This window comes from Perna viridis, chromosome 14, assembly GCF_037379345.1.
Source record: "Perna viridis isolate PV_CMFRI_1.1 ecotype Kerala chromosome 14, ASM3737934v1, whole genome shotgun sequence".
In the NCBI taxonomy this organism is placed as follows: domain Eukaryota; kingdom Metazoa; phylum Mollusca; class Bivalvia; order Mytilida; family Mytilidae; genus Perna; species Perna viridis.
In genome coordinates, this window is record NC_142458.1 from 16,184,403 (window position 1) to 16,206,891 (window position 22,489).

The window sequence follows — 22,489 nt, forward strand, 5'->3', positions numbered from 1 at the left end:
ATTCCACATACTCAGTTAAAATCCCGACTTAAATACATTATACATTGTTGTTTTTCCAAAAAAGATGGTACACCTAGATACAAATATATAGTTCTTGGTAGAGATTCCTCATACTTTGTAAGAAATAATTCCAAATCATATTCCAAATATACAGAAGAAGATGTTTACAAAATGCTGGAATGTTTAATCGACAACATATCTGTCCAGTGTGGTGGATGCGCTTTTCAACAAATGGTCGGCATTCCAACGGGAACAAATTGTGCTCCTCTACTTGCTGACCTATTCCTTCACACTTATGAGGCTGACTAGATTCTTTAATCTCAGTTTCCGCTATATAGATGAGGTATTATCTTTAAACAATCTTAATTTTGGGGATTTGATACATCGCATCTACTCCAAAGAACTGGAGATAAAGGATACTACAGACACTGTGAGGTCAGCCTCATATCTTGACCTACACTTAGAAATCGATGGTAAAGGTAAACTATTGACCACACTTCACGACAAACGTGATGACTTTTCATTCAAAATTGTCAACTTTCCTTTCATTTGTGGCAACATCCCTTCAGCACCTGCATATGGAGTGCTCATATCACAACTCATACATTATGCCAGAGCTTGCCGAGACTATGCAGACTTTTTGTATCGTGCTAGAATTCTAACAAATAGGCTTCTGGAGCAGGGTTATGTTGCTACAAGATTGAAGTCACCACTACAAAAGTTTTATGGTCGTCATCATGAACTCTTGGATCGTTACGGTGTATCCATCTGCACAATGAAAACTGAATTGTTCAATGTGTCATAGTTTTCCTTTCCTCTTTTGTCTACACTGGACTTGACTTTTTATGAGCAACTCGGCGGGTGTTTCTAGAAAAGCAAAGGATGCTTACCCTACCTGTGCACCTGGTCCATGCTCCCAGTTTTTAGTGGAGTCTGAGTTGCTCATTTGCTTTTGTTACTTTGTAAGTATGATTTTAGTTACTTTATGTTCTTTGTAGTATATGTCTGTTTTCCATGTCTGGTCTTTGTCCCTAGATTACATTTACTTTTGATTACCGCTATAACCTTGATATTTGCAATAGCCTGGAGTTAGCTTTGGCAATAAAGATTTATTATTATTATTATAAAACAATGAAAGCAAAATATAGCATGCAATATACCTAATGAAAATCAATTTTTCATCTTTTTTTAACATTTACATGTTTCAGCACTGGTCCTCTGGGCACTGGCCAATTAAAATTTGTTTCAATCAGTAAAATTGTTCAGATTTTGCAGTTTACATAAAAAGAAAATTGTTTAGACTGGGGCAAATAAATTCATAAGTCAATTTTCCAAGACTAGTTCTTGTTTGAATTATGGCAGAGTTATAGGATTCCGCTTTTCCAGTTCCCAATGCAAGTGAAATTTTGGTGTGGGAAAGTTGTTTAGTATGCCCCACTTTCCCTTTGGCAAGTACGTGAATTTCTTAAAGGATTTGTAAAGTTTGAAAAGCTAACTTCAAGAGTGGGAAAGTTAATATTCTTTTAGAGATTTCCTATGGAAACCTAACACAAAATTTTGAAAAATCCTAGAATACTGTATATACAAAAGATTTTGGTATGAAGATTCAGATATTTAACTAACCATAATTCTTTTCTCTCTGTGACAATTCATGTCTTTCCATTTTAATTCTGGATAGGTGTGTATTCTCCTCTTTAGAGACAGACATATAAAAACAGAAATCAGTCTTCTTTAACAAGTAGTTAGATCCTGGGTTTAACTGAATTCTAGGTTCCTCAATGGGACTATCTACATCCATTATAGCCATTAGTGTCACACCATATCTGAAAGGAAGGCAATCGAATCCTTAAATTTTAGCTGTCAAAATCATATCTACATTGTACATGGCAAGTTTGCAGTAAAGGGATCACTTGCACTGAGTACTTTTTTTTCAAAATTAAGTTTACACAAAATCATTTTATTTTCCATGTCATAACCTACGCAAGAAACTTGCAGACGGTATAATGTTTTTGACTGTTAAGATTGCTGGTTTGTCAGTCCATCCATCAGTCTGTCATCACTACCGTATGGCAAGTTATTTTGGGGAGAGTAAAATTTGACAGTTTTTGGGCAAAAAGGTATACGAACAATTTTAGCATTTCCAGTTTTGAAGGATGCTAGTTGTTGCTCTGAGTACTGAAATCCAGAGTAAATATTATGCCAAATTCAATTTTACCATTTTTAATCAAATTGCTAAAATGCACCAAAATAAGCACCATGTGAACATTGTCTGCTATACAGTATCTTGTCATATTGATACCCCCTCCTTTTTATGTTGGGATTTCCTTTAAACTTAAGAGGGACCAAGTGTTCAATACATATGTACAAGGACAAATTGGGTAGGTTAATCTACCCAAAAAAGATTTTTGCGCCGATTCTAGAATAAGAACAGCATAACCTACAAATTACACAGATAGTAGTCACTTACTATGAGACTTCCAATGCAAAATTAGTTCAAGCAGATTACACTAATGCCAGTAACAGCCTTGATAATATATGAATGCCCAGCACACATTTATGAATTATTGACTTGTTTGACAACGGTTTTATTATTTTTTAATAATATTTCACTATCCTCAAATACATCCTTTCTCATTAACTGTGGGTAAGTTGATGAGCATGCTCAATGTACACTTCTGCCAGAAACTTTTTTTGATCAACCCCTAGCCCAACGCCACAGAGGTATATGCATGAATTCCCATCAACCTATGAAAATAAATCATGGAAACTCTATTTTATCATTGTTTTACCACAGGCTGGCCATTTGTGTCACATTATTTTACCCAGAATAATACTGAAGGATTAACTAATGACATAAATGGCCAGCCCATGGAAAAACAATGATAAAACAATTTTTGTAATTTATTTCAAATCTAATAGGACTAGTTTCTTCATACGTTTGAATAGATGAAGCATATGAGTTGCATGAAATGTTGATCACGTGTTTATCACTTTTTTACCATGATCATGGTCTATAGAGCTTTGAAGCATATCATATTAGAATGTACCACAGTTAATATTAAAGGATCTATCTTACACTTACTTCTCATGTACTTCAACAGATGCCTCAGTAAACTTTCTGCCTTCAAAGGAACCAAATATTTTACTGTTACACAACTGAATATGATAAATCTCATTGCCGGAGTGTTTCCCATAGATCTGCTGCCATGCTTCACATGCATACTCTCCTTCACTGGAAAAAATAAGAAATTAGTATTCAATTATTGCACATTAGAGCATGAAATATCATGTTTAATGACACATAAAAAGAAGATATTAATCCAGACCAATCATTTTATAATGGTTACTGCTTTCACAGGTCTTTTATGCTTGACCTTTTCAAGGACATTTTGTTTTACTTATACAATGCCTTAAAGTCGCTGATAATTAATGGCATGTCCATACTTCATGATGTTAACCTAATTCATTGAAAATTATTACTGTAAATTCAGAAATTTTTGTGATGCTTTTATTAATGTGAAAAATTTAATGGCTTAAAGACTGCATTGATGAAAATTTGCAGATTTGAATGCCTTGATTTATTTCTCTTTGAGAACAAGTACCGGTATTACCAATTGCTTGGGGCATTGCAAGATGTGATTTAACAACAATGTCAAATACCTCTTACAGAGGGGATTAATGAAGCTATGCGAAAATTTTATGACCAGAAAAATTCACTAATTTTATAGCCGATTACTTAAACACTATGGTCAACCAATTACAGAAGTTTCAATACATAAAAGCTCCATTATTATGTGATTAAATACTGTTGAAGGTAAAAGTAATTTATATAAATGACTGTAGATGTAAATTGCATCCAAATACTGGTAAATTGATACGACTTTTCGAAATTTGTAAAGAAAATTGCGTATAGACTTCGATTTGCTAGGTAAATATTAACTGCAAATGGGCAAAATTTCGGATATTTTTTTCCATCCAGGTGGCGAATCGCAAAATAAAACCTCACATTTTTACCTTGGTGAATCGAATCATGAAAATAAATGCACATAAAAAATTCTCAACTTACACTACTCCACTGAATAAAAGTTGAAAGGTTTTACTTAATTAAAATCTTACAAAAAAATTAATGAGCTAAGGTTTTCAGAACAAAATTTTGTTGCCAATATTCAAATTACTTTCGGAAATTTTGTCTTTATCATGACTTACCATCCAGTAGAAGTATGTAACAGGAGGGAAACCAGAGTAGATATCCCAGGATACAGACAGTTGTTAGCCAGCATGGCATACTTAAATTCATCTTCACATACAACATGTTCTAAAAATAAAGAGAGGAAGATAGGAGGGGAGTGTAACAACATTGTAATAATTAAGTATACAGACATGGCATACTTAGAAAAAAAACTCATCTTCACACACAAAATATCATAGGTGTTAAATCTCTAACTTCTAGCTGGAGCCTCCCAATATTTAATGAAAAAAATCCACTTTCATGCAGGTGTTAAAGTGTGAGATTTAGCCCCACTCACAGAAAACTCTTCAATCTTATTTGAATTTTCAGCTTAAAATCTTAACATGTCGCAAAACAAAAACTTGGCAAAATCTCCTGCTTCTGAGAAAACTTTGAGATTTCACTTTTAAGAAGTTTTTAAAGTTAACACCGATGCAGTATGTTCTAAAACACAGAGAGAGAAAGATAAAAGAGGAGTGTAACAACAATTAATCCTGGATACACATTTGTTGGCTAGTATAGCATACTCAAATACATCTTCAGATACAGGGGAGTGTAACACCAATAGAACAATCATACATGATGTTACAATGATCGGTTCACACTCAATATAAAAGTTGGAAAAGGATCCTGCTTTCACAATACAAAATTGCATATCTTAATCATAAGGTTACATCATATGTACCAAGTTTCATAATGATGAGACCAATTATTCATAGCATAAGAACCTCAAAACAAACCAAAACAAGATGGGCAGATGACTAATTCTAATATGACAAGCTTCAAAGCTCTTCAGACCACAACCATGATAAAAAAAGTGATAACACATGGCCAACACTTCGTGCAACACATGGACCACATCTATTAAAAAATATGAAGAAACTAGCCCTATTGCTATTGTTCGGGGTTAAACAATGCGAAATAAATGGCAAGTCCGTGGTAAAACAATGATAAAATGAAATTTCTGTGATTTATTTCTTAATCAAACCTTGATTGTGAGGCATATCAAACAAAACTTACCAGCAAATTTTACATGCATCTTGTTTTCAGCTCTAAATAACTGTATATATTGGTTACAGCTAGGAGCAAAATCTTTTACTGCCCAGGACCTTAATATTATCTGCTGGTCCTGAAATTGTTATACTATAGATTAATTTTTGATGGGTAGATATATATAATTTTACAAAGGGTTATAGTATTTTAGAAAATCATGCCCAAAAAAATTGTTTTGCCAACTAAAGTAATATCTGTGTGAAATTATGCTATCCAGTTGACATTACTAATAATTACACTCTATATGTAAAATTGCACGAGTTATAGAATTCATGGTCACTTATTTTCTCTTGGTGTTTTCTTTTTTTTTTCACTTATAAACATCAATTTCATAAAAAGTACACCAGTGCAGAACATCCTACTAACTTGCTAATATTCTATTGTGTTTATATGTAGAACGCTTCAATAATGGTTTATAATGTCATCACAAAGGTTGCATATAAATAGATATGGAATTTTTAACTTCATGTGGCTAAAAATTGAAATATTCTGGTCTCCTTAACGAGAAATACTAATTCACTTACTGCCTGCTGTTTGTTGGCTTTTTCAGGGGGAGATAATAAGAACAGACACTCTGCTTCATTTATTCTGAAAATTGCAAAATTCTCATTCAATTATGCAATAGATTTTGAATTATACAAAAGATAAATTTAAAACAAAAATTTTTAAAAATTGAGAAATTTTTTTATCAGGCTTTTACAGTTACTGTTGTGGTACCTTACCCATTTTTCTCATATCTCCATTTAAATTCTTTCAAACATTTGCAAAAGAAACAACATTCTCACCAAGCTTTATGCAGCTACATTCTTGTTCTCCTTTACTAACCAACTGTAGACAGACCAATCAAAATTCTAAGGACAATACACAAATCAACTGAATGAAGTTTTTCCAAGCATTGCAAGAGTCTTGCATTTTTTAAGGTGGCTGTCTGAAGAAATTTACAGCATTTAGAGTGAATTTCAAATGACATTCTGATTAGAGCTTGCTTCCTTACCTGCATCTCATTAGATCAATGTCCTTTAAAGCAGACCCCTTCATGTACCTGACACGATTTGACCATTTGGGATCACGTAAAATCATATGCATATCTCCTTCTGGATCCTTAGGACACAGTAGTATTACAATATGGTTCTGGAAAAATCAAATTTTGATCAATATAAATATTACAGGAAATAAAATAATCCATTTTCTACTTTCATGGTACATAAATCTAAATCTATATCTGGATGTAAATACTTCAAAATAAAGAAAAACACCAATATTTACAATTCTCAGCAGTTTTTGTTTTATGAGATATGATATCATTACAATGCATTAATGCAAAAAAACTATAATTTTTCCTAACTTTCATATATATCTTTATGTTATGAACAACTTTAATGTCATTACAACAAAGTTGACATTTTTAGGCAATACTGATAGCTTATTGCCGCTACGCCTTTAGTACAGCCAGAACAGACACTAAAGATTGTAGCAACAATTGGTTAATTATGAAAAAGCATTACATAACATTATTACATTCCATATTTCATAGTTTCCATTTAAACAATGTATTTCTGACACACTCATACTTTGTGATATTGCACAACTTATGTCAGCTGTTTATAGTCACTATAAAATTGTTTTCTGTGGCAAAGTTATCAGAATCAGAGTCAATATAAATTGGTCAAATGTTTAATGGGCATTTGTCTATTTGATTTCATTTTTAAAAAGACATCCAAAAACAAATAATGGTAAACAAAACCAGCAATATTTTTCTAGACCACATTAAATGAAATGTATACCCCCAAAAAAATCATAATGAAGAGCACCTCACTGAATGGGAAATTCTTAAAATTTCTGTAGAGAAATGTAATAAAGCAATTATGGCAGGTCAGTGCATGCCATATCATGTTTTATGGAAAACTTTAGAGAGATATCAACCTTGGCCATGGAACTCAGTCGATATCTCTTTTCAGTGTTCCATAAAACATGATATGGCATGCATTGAGCTGCCTTAATTGTGCATCATTATTCACTCTCTAAGTATTTTTCAGTACAGTGTACTAGAACACATTTAGTCTTATTGCCAGACCATTATCTACATTTTTGCTCCACAAATTTATTTTCCATTTTTACAATATAATTTTTGTGGCAAGAAGACTCAGAGACTGAAACATTGCACCACACTAATTAAATCTTTGTGTTTTTTGGCACTTATGACCATATTTTGATTATTCGCTCTTTCCAAATAATTATTATAAAATCACATATGTCTTACAAGATTTTTTACATTTAATAAAAGTAATTAGCTTCATCATTCTTATCTACTTTTTAAGTAATTAAACTAACCTGCAATTTTCTATGTGCATAAAATTCTGTAAGAAAGTTCATTGTAGCAGAGCAAGTAAGATTCTGTGAACAGACAACAACATGTTTGGAACGTAACGCCTGCCTCTTACTGTAGTTTCCACCTGTTTTCTCTCTCTCCATAAAGGTACTTATCATTCTTTCAACCTGAAAACAAGCCATAAAGCCCTATTTCTGAGTAAAATGACTAAGTGTAAATATCACCCATTTCTGTAATATTTCATGAAAATCAAAATCCTTTGCCCCTGCACATATTCATCATGTGTAGAAATATCCTGTGAACTATTTTAGATGTAGTTCAAAAACTGTGTGAAGAGATAGCTGGACAAGCTATGATCATGTGTAATCCGGACGGACGGATGGATGGACATGGGTAAATTAATATGCCCCCCCCAACAGTTTGTCGCGGGGGCATAAAAAGAACAAATTACATGATGCAAAATTGCAAAAATAGAGCATTAATGGAAAGTAAGTGCTACCCTCATGTAATGGTTGAAAAATGGGGTGGCAAAATGGCTTAACTCGAAAACGATGATGGACAGGGTGGGGGACACCCAACCTTTAGGAAGATATCCCATAAAACATCACCACTTTCTGTACGGGCCTATAAAAACAAATTCCCACTTTAGTCATATAAATGTTGTTGTACCATCTTGATATCTTGATTTTTGACAAATTTTATTCCAAAAACGTCTTGCCTTACTCAGTCATTTTGGGAATTATTCATGTTTAAACCTTTCCTAGTCTGAAATATTTTATACCCTCTGGAATCAAAAGTACTGTGATGTCATCACACAGTACTTGTCAAAAAAACTATGAAGCATAAATACAAACAACAATTAAATTTGATCTCAACCTCCAAATAATTTTTTTTTTAACTACAAACCTGACGAGGGATAAATGCAAAGGCAACAACAATCATCACAACCATAAATAATTGTCCCGGCCAAATATCGGGGGAGATATCTCCGTAACCAACCGTTGAGAATGTAACTATGGTAAAATAGAAGGCTTCAAACATTGTCAACGGTTTGTCTAAACTGGCTCTCTGAATGTGCTGGATACCACATATTCTGCAATGATACAAAACATCCAATATCAATTCTATAAATTATGCTACCAGAAGTTATCACAAATCAAGGCTACATTTTCTTTTAATAACATAACTAGTAATTATGATAGCAGTGATTTTTCAAATGTTTTTTGTGTGAAAAAATCAATAATTCTAACAATGAAATAAATTCTGCAATTTCACTCTCATATTTTATCCTGCTAATATGAATATCAATATGCAAATAACAAAATTTAAAATTTACAATGAAAATAGCAATATATATAATATATAGGAGAATGATAGGATAACAAGTAAAAACTCCTGAAAAATTTCTACATAATTGTTAAATCTAGGTGTTTTTTTTTCGCACTCCTAATCATATTTTGGTTTTTCACTCTTTCCAATTATTCAGCCTATTGATATCTCCAACTCATGATCTTGTGCCATAAAACATCATCATTTATCCTGAAGATATGAATTATGATACAACCCACAACAAGGTGTTTGCGACATAGCCCTTACATTAATGAGTAGGGTTATAGTAATTTGTTCCTATATGGTGGTATACCACATTATTATTTCATATGATTTTCACATGAATTTCATATGATTTTCACTTGAATTTAGCAAATAAAATTTTTGACAAAGTTTATGTGAAATTTTAGTGATTCAACCCATCATGTGAAATTCACATGAACTTACAAGTGAAGTTCTTGTTAAGTGAATTTCACATAAAATCATGTTAATTTTATATTAAGTTCAATTCACATGAAGTTCACATCATCAATATTAACCTGCTTACATAATGTACCGTACACTGTGCACTGATCGGTACTTACGTGGAGAAAACAATAGAAGATAATGCTAAGAAGAGTAAAATCATCTGTTGTGACATCGTTGTTGATATTGTCTGGAATCTCTGTTTAGTCAAGTGTAAATCATTCTAAAAGGAAAAGTTATACTTGTATACAGAAATAGATAATTGTTAAACATTTTCTGATGTAAATTAGCAATGCCTGACATTTTTTTAAGTTAAGTGAAAATTATGGTGGGTATTAATGTGATATGAATTAATTCCCTTATAGCAAAATCCACCTCACCACCAAGGTCAAGCACTCTATCAATTATGCCATATCCCTGCATCTTTTGCAGTACAGCCACAGATTCACAACAATAACTAATCATTTTTTTCTAGGAGATGACCAATGGCATAATGGTTAGGTTGGTTGGCCCGTTTGTTAGAAAGATCTATCTGCTGGACAAAAGTTAAACACTGGATAAGTCTATTGCTATCTATACAAGTTATCCACTGTTTAAATGTAGTGCAGTATATGCAGGTTATGCACTGGATAAGTCTAGAGCAATCTATTCAGTTTTTCCACTGGATAAGTCTAGAGTTATCTATACAAGTTATCCACTGGATAGGTCTAGTGTTAACTGTACAAGTTATCCACTGGATAGGTCTAGTGTATCCAGTGGATAACTTGTTTAGATTGCCCTCGACTTATCCAATAGATAACTTGTATAAATTTTACTACTAGACTAATCCAGTGGATGACTTATATGGATTGCACTACACCTACCCAGTGGATAAGTTGTATAGATTGCACTAGACTTATCCAGTGGATAACTTGTATGGATTGCACTACACTTATCCAGCGGACAACTTGTATGGATTGTACTACACTTATCCAGTGGATAACTTGTAGAGATTGCACTAGACTTATCCAGTGGACAACTTGTATGGATTGCACACCTACCCAGTGGATAACTTGTATGGATTGTACTACATTTATCCAGTGGACAACTTGTATAGATTGCACTAGACTTATCCAGCGGACAACTTGTATGGATTGTACTACACTTATCCAGTGGATAACTTGTCTAGATTGCCCTCGACTTATCCAATAGATAACTTGTATAGATTTTACTACTAGACTAATCCAGTGGATGACTTATATGGATTGCACTTAAATTATCCAGTGGATAACTTTTGTCCAGAGGATAAATCTGAGATTTCAAATATTTGGTTAGAGATTTTTATCTACTTCCTGGCTGGATTTATATAAGTACCTAGAATGGACAAGTAGTGTTTACTTTACCATACAAGATTTTATAAGGACAAGAGGTGAGAAAAGTCTGAGAATGATTTGAATGTTATATCTATTTCCTGACAGGATTTATACAAGTACCTAGGATGGACAACTAAGAGTAGACAGGAAACTGATACCGATCAGATACTGACCAAATAATGAGTTTGTAATAACCATACTACTTCATACTTGTTTTCAATTTTGGACTAAGTAAAAACATAAAAATGGCATTCTGGGTAGTAAGCAAGTAATTAAGTGCAAGTATTTGTAAGAATCAGGTAAAATGGGAAAAATCAGAAACATGCATGTCAAAACCCCACAGTTCTGACAATGTAATATCACTGAAGGATACTTTCTGTATTTGAAAAGACCATTATTTGATCTCTGCATCAATGGCTTTGCTCAGAAATTTTTCAATAGAATCTAAAAAAATGAGGTTTTGACAGAGTTATCTGCCCTTGAAACGTTCATTTTCCATGCATTTCAATGATATTGTAACTCAATGGTCCATCATATGGAAAATCTTGCCTGTTTTCCTTGATTCTGATGATGCAAATAGTCAAATTGAACTTTCAAAATGATGGATTTTTTCATACCATGTTTCACCTACTGTCTGATTCTTACAGGGACTGACACTAAAATAAAGAACAACTGGCAGCTTTGAAGTCAAAATAGAGAATATCACACTGATCCTGATAGGGCAAGATGTGAAACTCTGTCAAACCTCTCACAACTGTTGTTAATCTGTTTATTAACGTTACTGGTGATGTCACAGTCAATTTGACATAGCATTATCATTGGATATTGCCAATACTTTAGGTTTCCTGGCAGTAGTCTGAGATAGAAAATTTCAGGCAATAAAAACAATAGGAAAACAATGAAGTTATCAATAATGTGAAATAACACACTTCAGGGGAAGTCACGCAATGCCAGTCATGCAAAAATTTGCAACTCAGCAACAATTTTTTTTATTGAAAACCACACTTTCTGCTTTTGAGAAATTTAAAAAATTACCAGAAGAATACATTATTTTCTATCCCTGCATATGGACAATAATACTGAAAACACATAGGAAGACAAAAGAAAATTTATCCAACTAGGCAAGTGGGCAAGTTTTGCCAAAATACTGAACAAGCCAGGAGTGAAGTTAACTTGGCCTTTTATGTTGAACAAAAAAAAAATATGACTTGCCCTTTATGAAATTTGCTTGTCTCAAAGCAGCTGGAACTGCTTATTTCAACCCCTGATCACAGTTTCATACCACTAAATAACTACAGTATTTTGATATGAATCTGTTTTTCATAAACTATATACTTACAAACAACCCTTCAATAGCATTCTTTAACAACCAACAATTTAAAAATGCAGGAACATATAAGTTCTTTAAAATAACAGGATAAAATATCTGAAATAAAATATTAAATTATGGATTAGAACATGTACTATTGGAATGTCTTTTCTATCAGTTTGTAGTATTGAATTTTTGAAGTAACACTCCAGATAAGAATCATGCAAAATGCAATTCATGGTTGGAAAGCCTATATATTTTTTTTGATATTTTGTTAGAAATGTTATACTAAATAAAAAGTAACATGTAGATTTCCATATAACCCTTGATCTTAGGAGATAAAAATTATATAGAGTGCACTGTAAAAACTCTAATTAAGGGAGATAACTCTGTAGATGACACTAAAATTCAATAAAAACTATTGGATTTTCAATGTGAATTATCTCATAAGAAGAGAAAGATTGAAATGATTATTAATGTCATTATATAGAACCATAAAACAACTTAGTAACAAAAATAAAAATGTAACTTTTTTTTCGGGATGTATCACATGTTAAAGAATTTGCATGATTCTTACAAACACCTTGTAATAGGTTGTGTTTCTCATCACATTGATATTAGAAGTATGCTAAAGCCACGACCAGATTTCTTAGAAAGGGTTGGAAGTGTGACATTATTTGGACAAAATTTTCAAATTGAAAAGTGTTTTTTGAAGCTTGCTTTGAACAGGTTTTCAGGTGTCACTGCTTCCCTGAAGAGGGAGTGTTGTAACCCTCCTAACCACATTGGCTATGAGCCTGCTTGAAATCATAGAATCTCTAAAGTGAAGCAATATTAAATTAGTTTTGCTTTAAATATTTCATATCACAGAGAGTAAATCACAATTATATTCAGTAATATACTTCAGTCATACTTAGGTTGTCCACCAATTTTTTTAACTGGAAAAATTAACAGTTTTTATTCAGGGCAGTTCCTTTTTTTTCAGTCAGAATTACTTTTAAGCATTTTGTCTCTTTGTATGTATTTTTTACTTGTTTCTTCAAAACATGTTGATAACACTGTCTTGTGGGCATTTTCTAAACATCTTTATAAAATGGTGTTTATATAATTCACTTCCTACATGTGTAATATAGTATAAAGGTCAAAGTCAGCTAGTATGTACTTTACAACTTCCTATTTAATCAGGATATTTGTTTTTAAGTGAATGTGCACAATCTCCTAAATAATTTTTTTTTTACATTGTACACTGTTCATACAATAATGCAAACAGGAAATGTATCAAGTTTTTGATAAGTTAGTGCATTTCTTCATAATTGAAACATTGTTTTCACTTACAATAAATGAAATTTTGTGGGTATCATTTTTGTTTCCTCTATAATTTACACCTATTAGAAAATTTCACTTGATGAAACTATTGCTACAGGATTTAAGGTAAAATGTTCATGTGGTAGATTCTCCCCAATGACAATGTGGGAGATTTTTATTTATTTATGATTTTTCACAGAAAATATAGTAATTTTAACCAAAAACCTCCAACAAATCTGACATTTTTATGTGGGAGATTCTAAAGTTTTCTTGACTGTTGGATTCTCCCCCTTAATGTGAGAGGTTATAAGCAGGTGTGACAAATATATAGGCAGTGCTCATCTCCAAACCTGACATTCTGCCTCTTCGCATTAGAATACAGCTATGAATTACCTAAAGTAACAGTAATTGAAGAAAAAACTTAAATACAAAGGCAGAACTTAACCCCTCCTAATCCGTAAATTCCTGAAGCCATGAAATTCCAACATTTGGTTGACTTACAGTATATCACAATAAAAAAAAGCAAAAAAAAACAACCTCAATGACGAAGACTGTCACTATATATCCACACTATGAGTGTATCAGGGGCAGATCCATGATTTTATGAAGGGGAGGTGCAATTACGAAAATCAGTATAAAAGGAAACCAGATTATGACATGTTTAATGAATGAATATGACAAATCGCCATCTTAATACAATATATAGCAGATTACAGTAGATTTTTGGTTTTTCTCTTTGAAAAGTGGGGTGTATGCCCATTATGCCCACACCTAGACCCACCCCTGGGTATAATAAGATATTCAGGAACACTCCCTCCCATCAAATTACATCTAAGTTTCAATGCAGTACAATAAATGGAAATCAACAAATTTACCTTGACCTGAAATTCTGCCTTCTGCCCCCCTGTAACCCCCAAACACCTCCCAAGCTTTACTTAAAGTAACAATAAAACTAAAAGGAACACAACAAAAAAACTTCCATAATGAATCTTCCCCAAAACCAGAAATTATCCCTCCTTGTAACCCCAAACCTGAAATTCTGCCCCCAAGTAACCCCCTCCCCAAAAACCATCCTAAGCTACATAATTTACTTACAGTAACAATAAAAGGAACACAACAAACAACTTCAATGATAAAGGACGAGCTCATCATCTGTTCTAACTTGTTTTGCTGAAAATAGAGAAAAAGATCATGAAAGTCAGATTCAAGGTCAGAGGTCACAAAAAGAGCCACAGGCAATAAGTGAGGCTTTGGTACTTGGTGTTGAAAGATCTGCAGTAAATTTTAAATGCCTTCTGTTAATTTACTCAAATGCTTCTTTCATGGATTCTGTCCAAGGTCCATATTAACCGGTACTAATATTTGTGGTTTTTGAAAGGATAGGGTTTTACACTGCACATGATAGGTTATTGAGGTCAGGGTTCATTTATCAAATTCCAGCTAAAAATGTCCCATTAAGAAGTTTTACAAAGGAAGTTAAAAAATGGCTGAATACAATTCTAAATATTATTTTTAAAAATCATCAAATAAGAAATGTTTAAACCAATTATTTTACTACTTGTTATACATTTCTATTCAGTTAAAAAATAGAAAAATGGAATATTGCAAAAACACATCCTTACAGTTTACTCCATGTGTTTTTTTTAACAAACAAAATAAGCTACCAAGGCATTACCATAGCATTACCACGGCATAACCAAGGCATAACCAAGGCATTACCACAGCATTACCACGGCATAGTTGTTGCTACAAGTCTAATCATATATGGAAAAGCTCAAGACAATTAATAGACTTAAAATGTATCTACTGACTACTATCATTCCATCAACTGAAAACAAACTATCATAGAAACTAAAATACAAGTAAAACAAGCTGCTTAAGAAAAAAAATTATACACAGGCAAAATACTTCTAAGTGATTTTTGAATTATTTTACACATTTTTCACCTGAATTGAGCAAATAAATTTTGTGAAGGAATTCACATGAAATTAATGAGAATTAAGCCTTCATCATTTTCAAATTTTCACATGAAAATGGTGTGAAGTGATATTCATGTGAATTTGAAATGAAATTCTCATGATCTTCACAAGAATTTTTAATTACATGAAAATCACATGAATTACACATGAACTAATTTTGCCTGTGTAAGGCAGTGAGGATTCATACATTTGTGTAAAAAAAGTTAAGAGCAAATTAACATATAACAAAAGACCTAACACACTCAGACATAACATAAAAACATATATAGCTACAGGTAATACATGGATCCATTTCAGAAAATAATGCTTACTTTATTGTCTAATTGTAAATGGTAAAATCTGTCAAAAATAACAAGAAATTGTCATCTTAAGTAAAACTCAAATCCTTCAATTATTATGGTATGTCCTAACATGTGGTAACTACATGTACATATGCCAAAATACTTAAAATTTTAAATTTTAAAGATGGAATTGTTGACATTTTCATCTTATGGAATATGACCATCCTATTTATATATACTGCAGATCTTATTTTAGTTTACATTAATGGCTTTGGCTGTTCACATGAGAGGTTGGCGATTGGAAACCTCTATACATTTACATTTTTTTTCAACTTCCTACTGACTTTATTGTGAAAAAAAAATGTATATAACTAACAGGAAGCATCATGTGAAAAACCTTAATTCTGATCCTGTATATAGCAATGGTCATTGACTAACGTGGATTATTTTATCTCAGATTTCTACTTTCAGTTTACTACTCAGATTTGCTTCTTCCAGACTATAAGTGTAAGTTCTTGAACAAATTCTTTTAAAACTCCAATAATTGTCTTTAATGATGAACTTCAAACTGACTGGTAAGAATATGAGTTGAAGAAATATTTGATGAAATATGTTGAGATTTTGATGAAACTTGGAAGGGTCCATCATTATAAAAGGACAATGGTTAGTTTAATGGGTTAAATTTCAGTCATGATAGTATGGGAAAGGATTATCTAAAATCGGTCTACTATAGTTGAATTATTTCATTTTTTAGTGTGGAGTGGACAAGACAAATGCAGGGCTTGGAAATTGTGATTTTTCCATTACCGAGTCAATCTGATTATTTTTCTTTAAATCCTCCATTTTCCTGTTGAAAACCTTATATTTTCTGTCATTCAGTAATCTCAAAATTTTACTAAAGTCTCAAACCCTACAAATGTATTACAGAGATTAACAGAGAATTTCACAGTAAATAAGACATTTGAATAAAGGTACACCATTACATACTGGGTATTAATGTTTCTTTAATGATTTCTATGAATCAACTTACGTAAATTATTCTTACCTTTGTGACAATTAATAAAAGCAAAGTTTTACTAAAAGAAGCAACAGCCAGTACAACTTGTACAATCCACAGGGGGAGGGGCCGGTATACCCAAACTAGCACATGCCTAAAATAGAAGTGATGAAACAAAACAAAATAGTGAAATGAAACTTAAAGTAAAAAAGATGATACATTTACAAATGTCGCATTTTGAGCTATAAAAAGAATATTTACAAAATTGTTTATGTTACTAAAAAAAGGTGGAAGGTTGATACCCTCATACCTGAACATTTCTGAAAATAGAAGTGATGACACACAAAAACGAATATACAAATGGAAATAAAAAGGAATAAAACTATAACAGTTGTGCAATAATGCACAAAAAAGACTAAAAAAACTCACAAATAAAAATTTTGAAATGCTATAGCAGAATATACAAGAAGGTATGTGCCCCCTCCAATAAAGTCAAAACTACTCCACCCTTCTCATCATCATACTATTAGCTATAAGAAGAGAAGATTACATGATGTTTATCCCATTCCACCTGTACCTTCCATCACTAGAACCCATCCTAAACCCCCCAAATCCACCTATTTACTGGTAAAATCAAAACTGATGTTTAGGCATACATACCTTATTTTTCGTAAGTTTACATTTGTATAGACAAGGGGGTTGTGATTGATCAACCAACCCTCATGCCCTACCCAAAGCCATCTCTACACCCCCTATTTATCAGTTAATTTCACCTGATGTAAAGACCATGCCATTTTCTTTGTTAGTTATTGACAGGGAGGGTTCTGTGATTCATCAACCATCATGCCCCATCCAAAGCCATCTGTACACCCCCTATTTATCGGTTAATTTCACCTGATGTAAAGACCATGCCATCTTCTTTGTTAGTTATTGACAGGGAGGGTTCTGTGATTCATCAACCATCATGCCCCATCCAAAGCCATCTGTACACCCCCTATTTATCGGTTAATTTCACCTGATGTAAAGACCATGCCATCTTCTTCATCAGTTATTGACAGGGAGGGTTCTGTGATTTCATCAACCATCATGCCCCATCCAAAGCCATCTGTATACCCCCTATTTATCGGTTAATTTCACCTGATGTAAAGACCATGCCATCTTCTTTGTTACTTATTGACAGGGAGGGTTCTGTGATTCATCAACCATCATGCCCCATCCAAAGCCATCTGTACACCCCCTATTTATCGGTTAATTTCACCTGATGTAAAGACCATGCCATCTTCCTTGTTAGTTATTGACAGGGAGGGTTCTGTGATTTCACCAACCATCATGCCCCATCCAAAGCCATCTGTAGACCCCCTATTTATCGGTTAATTTCACCTGATGTAAAGACCATGCCATCTTCTTTGTTAGTTATTGACAAGAAAGGTTCTGTGTTATTCACCTCTAACAACCATCACCTAAACCCATCCCTACACCCCAAACTACCCATCCCTACACCCCAAACTACCCATCCCTACACCCCAAACTCAACAATGATGTAAAGACCATACCAACTTTTTCATTTGTTTCAGGATATTTTTGTGTGATTAACCCTCCCCTCTAAAACCTTCATAACACTCCCCTTCTAAAACCTTCATAACTCTTCCCTCTCTAAAACCTTCATAACACTACCCCCTCTAAACCATTCATAACACCCCCTATTTACCAGTTAATTTCAGCTGATGTAAAGACCATGCCATCTTCTTCATTAGTTATTGACAGGGATGGTTCTGTGATTTCTTTAACCATCATGCCCCATCCAAAGCCATCTGTACACCCCCTATTTATCGGTTAATTTCACCTGATGTAAAGACCATGACATTTTCTTTGTTAGTTATTGACAGGGAGGGTTCTGTGATTCATCAACCATCATGCCCCATCCAAAGCCATCTGTACACCCCCTATTTATCGGTTAATTTCACCTGATGTAAAGACCATGCCATCTTCTTTGTTAGTTATTGACAGGGAGGGTTCTGTGATTTCATCAACCATCATGCCCCATCCAAAGCCATCTGTACACCCCCTATTTATCGGTTAATTTCACCTGATGTAAAGACCATGCCATCTTCTTCGTCAGTTATTGACAGGGAGGGTTCTGTGATTTCATCAACCATCATGCCCCATCCAAAGCCATCTGTACACCCCCTATTTATCGGTTAATTTCACCTGATGTAAAGACCATGCCATCTTCTTTGTTACTTATTGACAGGGAGGGTTCTGTGATTCATCAACCATCATGCCCCATCCAAAGCCATCTGTACACCCCCTATTTATCGGTTAATTTCACCTGATGTAAAGACCATGCCATCTTCCTTGTTAGTTATTGACAGGGAGGGTTCTGTGATTTCACCAACCATCATGCCCCATCCAAAGCCATCTGTAGACCCCCTATTTATCGGTTAATTTCACCTGATGTAAAGACCATGCCATCTTCTTTGTTAGTTATTGACAAGAAAGGTTCTGTGTTATTCACCTCTAACAACCATCACCTAAACCCATCCCTACACCCCAAACTACCCATCCCTACACCCCAAACTACCCATCCCTACACCCCAAACTCAACAATGATGTAAAGACCATACCAACTTTTTCATTTGTTTCAGGATATTTTTGTGTGATTAACCCTCCCCTCTAAAACCTTCATAACACTCCCCTTCTAAAACCTTCATAACTCTTCCCTCTCTAAAACCTTCATAACACTACCCCCTCTAAACCATTCATAACACCCCCTATTTACCAGTTAATTTCAGCTGATGTAAAGACCATGCCATCTTCTTCATTAGTTATTGACAGGGATGGTTCTGTGATTTCTTTAACCATCATGCCCCATCCAAAGCCATCTGTACACCCCCTATTTATCGGTTAATTTCACCTGATGTAAAGACCATGACATTTTCTTTGTTAGTTATTGACAGGGAGGGTTCTGTGATTCATCAACCATCATGCCCCATCCAAAGCCATCTGTACACCCCCTATTTATCGGTTAATTTCACCTGATGTAAAGACCATGCCATCTTCTTTGTTAGTTATTGACAGGGAGGTTCTGTGATTTCATCAACCATCATGCCCCATCCAAAGCCATCTGTACACCCCCTATTTATCGGTTAATTTCACCTGATGTAAAGACCATGCCATCTTCTTTGTTAGTTATTGACAGGGAGGGTTCTGTGATTCATCAACCATCATGCCCCATCCAAAGCCATCTGTACACCCCCTATTTATCGGTTAATTTCACCTGATGTAAAGACCATGCCATCTTCCTTGTTAGTTATTGACAGGGAGGGTTCTGTGATTTCACCAACCATCATGCCCCATCCAAAGCCATCTGTAGACCCCCTATTTATCGGTTAATTTCACCTGATGTAAAGACCATGCCATCTTCTTTGTTAGTTATTGACAAGAAAGGTTCTGTGTTATTCACCTCTAACAACCATCACCTAAACCCATCCCTACACCCCAAACTACCCATCCCTACACCCCAAACTACCCATCCCTACACCCCAAACTCAACAATGATGTAAAGACCATACCAACTTTTTCATTTGTTTCAGGATATTTTTGTGTGATTAACCCTCCCCTCTAAAACCTTCATAACACTCCCCTTCTAAAACCTTCATAACTCTTCCATCTCTAAAACCTTCATAACACTACCCCCTCTAAACCATTCATAACACCCCCTATTTACCAGTTAATTTCAGCTGATGTAAAGACCATGCCATCTTCTTCATTAGTTATTGACAAGGAGGGTTCTGTATTATTGTAACATACATTACCACCACTGAAAATAAAAGTACAAAGTACAAGTGAATAATACAGTATCTTCCCCTTATTTGATACCAGAAAACCTTCATGTAATTCTAGAAATTTTTGCTGTTTAATGTAGTGTACTTTTTGTAAAAGCATTTTTATAGACATGTTTAGCAACTTTCATTATTTTTTTTCAATCTGTGTTCGTTTCATTCAACAAAATTAACAGTTTTTGAATTGATAAAGAAGTTGAATTTGTGGTGAATAAAAAACTCAAAATGCTGAAGTGTAACTACACAGACAAATAATGTTCATATAAAATTCAAGTGAATCAAGCTTCATATGTGAAATTCACATGAACTTCTTATGAAATAAATGTGATTTCAGGTAAAATTCACTTATTATAAACTTTTAAAGTTCACATGAATTTCACTCCAACATAAGTTTTTTTTCCTTGATCTTTCATGTATAAATCAAAATAATTGTGATTGGCATTAAAGCTTTCCTCTTATTTTGCTGAAAATAGAGAATAATTTTTAAGATCTGTAACAACCATACCACTTGTATCTTCCTATATCATCAAGCTGGACTCTGACGAAATACATCACACAACACAGGCCTTTCACCATAATATCAAATACTGTGAAAAGCATTCCTGAAAAATATGGTTTAAATATCACCATAATATTTAGAAAAATAGAGTTTTGACACCAAAAACTTCAAATTCTTAATGCTTTTTATTCCAACGGGTTTCAGTGTTTTTGATTGGAGAATCAAGTTATCCTCTCTCTGACCTTTGTATGCATTGGATTCCTGATCATCATGGTCCAACCACAGAATTTCAATAGGGAATGTAAGTCTCATCATGTGACCCCGTGATCTCGTGAGATTGAGTCCTAGTCTACCATTCAAAAGCATGGAGACTTGTCATTTATAGAGCGTACAGTTCAGTGCTGAGGGCAAAACATCTTTTTGAGTAAAAAATACTGATAAAAATTACAAATATCTATTTCTACATGATAATGGCATTGAGTAAAAAACCACAGAATAGAAGATTTTGCATTGATATACAGCGTTTCGAGTATCCAGAAGTATACAATAAAATGCAGATCGGTCTTCAGTTTTCGATATGTTCTACGTCGTAAATTCCAGTGAAGAAAATGAAACTAGAAAGAGACTTACATACCCTATTACTTCAAAAACAGATTTGTGAATGGAGTTGTGTGCTAAGTTGAAATGTTTAACAGTGGGTTGGTCTTTGGTGTTGTGAATGTAAAGAGGATGTTCTTCTCGTAGATTTGCATTACATACATATCAACGTAATATATATACTGATCATTCTAAAAATACTTATGAATATTAAGCATTCCTAGTAAACAACAAACATCACACAATATAGACCTTTCACCATGATAAACAGTATTCCAGAAATAAAATATGGCTGTATTATTATAATCATTAACATAAAAATTTATGCTGATCAATCTTACAAAAAACTTTTTGATATTTCACAAGCATTCCTGGTAGATGACAAAAAAATTATGTTTCATGAATCAAAATTAAAATTCCTTCTATGACCACCTTCAATAAAATCCTGTTAATGCTCAAAATACGAACACCCACCCACCTGCTTCCTTTTTCAGAGCTTACCAATTAAAACCTATAAAACCATAAACAAAATGGAGTAATCAACATCACAAGAAGCATACTACAAAGATTTTTTAATTTAATTTTGTCAGTTGTATACCATAATAAATTAATTTGAGATAAATACTTTAATCTGATTGGTTAAAATTATTTTGTTATATCTCAATGGATAAAAAATATACTGACACATTCCTATTCAGTTAAATTCAGAGTTACTTTTCTCATGTTTAAAGATAAAAATATGTTTTAAAATTAATTTATAAGAATGGACAAGAATAAAAATTTTGTCTACTGAAAAATTACATAAATTTTCCATGTGCATATTTTGTTTATTGCACTTCATGCAATAAACAATATGCACATGGAAAATTCATGTTATTTTTCAAATTTTTTATTATTGCCAATTCTTAAATATATCTCAAAAGA

The 22,489-nt window shown here is 33.4% G+C and overlaps 1 protein-coding gene across 8 annotated transcripts in view; it reads right to left on the reverse strand.

The window, feature by feature from the left end:
- LOC148598385 (potassium channel subfamily T member 2-like) overlaps window positions 1-22,489 on the reverse strand; it is a 66,258-nt gene that overhangs the window by 18,138 nt on the left and 25,631 nt on the right. For 6 of the 8 annotated variants that reach the window (XM_088560635.1, XM_088560637.1, XM_088560639.1 and 3 more), the window contains 14 exons: window positions 20,975-21,071; window positions 20,355-20,447; window positions 16,676-16,781; window positions 14,466-14,540; window positions 12,096-12,182; window positions 9,524-9,627; window positions 8,517-8,703; window positions 7,613-7,777; window positions 6,276-6,412; window positions 5,806-5,869; window positions 5,249-5,357; window positions 4,207-4,315; window positions 3,083-3,232; window positions 1,624-1,823 (listed from right to left, as the gene is read on the reverse strand). In XM_088560635.1, coding sequence (XP_088416761.1) covers window positions 1,624-1,823; window positions 3,083-3,232; window positions 4,207-4,315; window positions 5,249-5,357; window positions 5,806-5,869; window positions 6,276-6,412; window positions 7,613-7,777; window positions 8,517-8,703; window positions 9,524-9,627; window positions 12,096-12,182; window positions 14,466-14,540; window positions 16,676-16,781; window positions 20,355-20,447; window positions 20,975-21,071 — 1,683 coding nt within the window. Of the gene's footprint in view, window positions 1-1,623; window positions 1,824-3,082; window positions 3,233-4,206; window positions 4,316-5,248; window positions 5,358-5,805; window positions 5,870-6,275; window positions 6,413-7,612; window positions 7,778-8,516; window positions 8,704-9,523; window positions 9,628-12,095; window positions 12,183-14,465; window positions 14,541-15,660; window positions 15,689-16,675; window positions 16,782-18,335; window positions 20,328-20,354; window positions 20,448-20,974; window positions 21,072-22,489 lie in introns of those variants that run through there. The other 2 variants (XM_088560642.1, XM_088560643.1) reach the window with 2 other exon arrangements.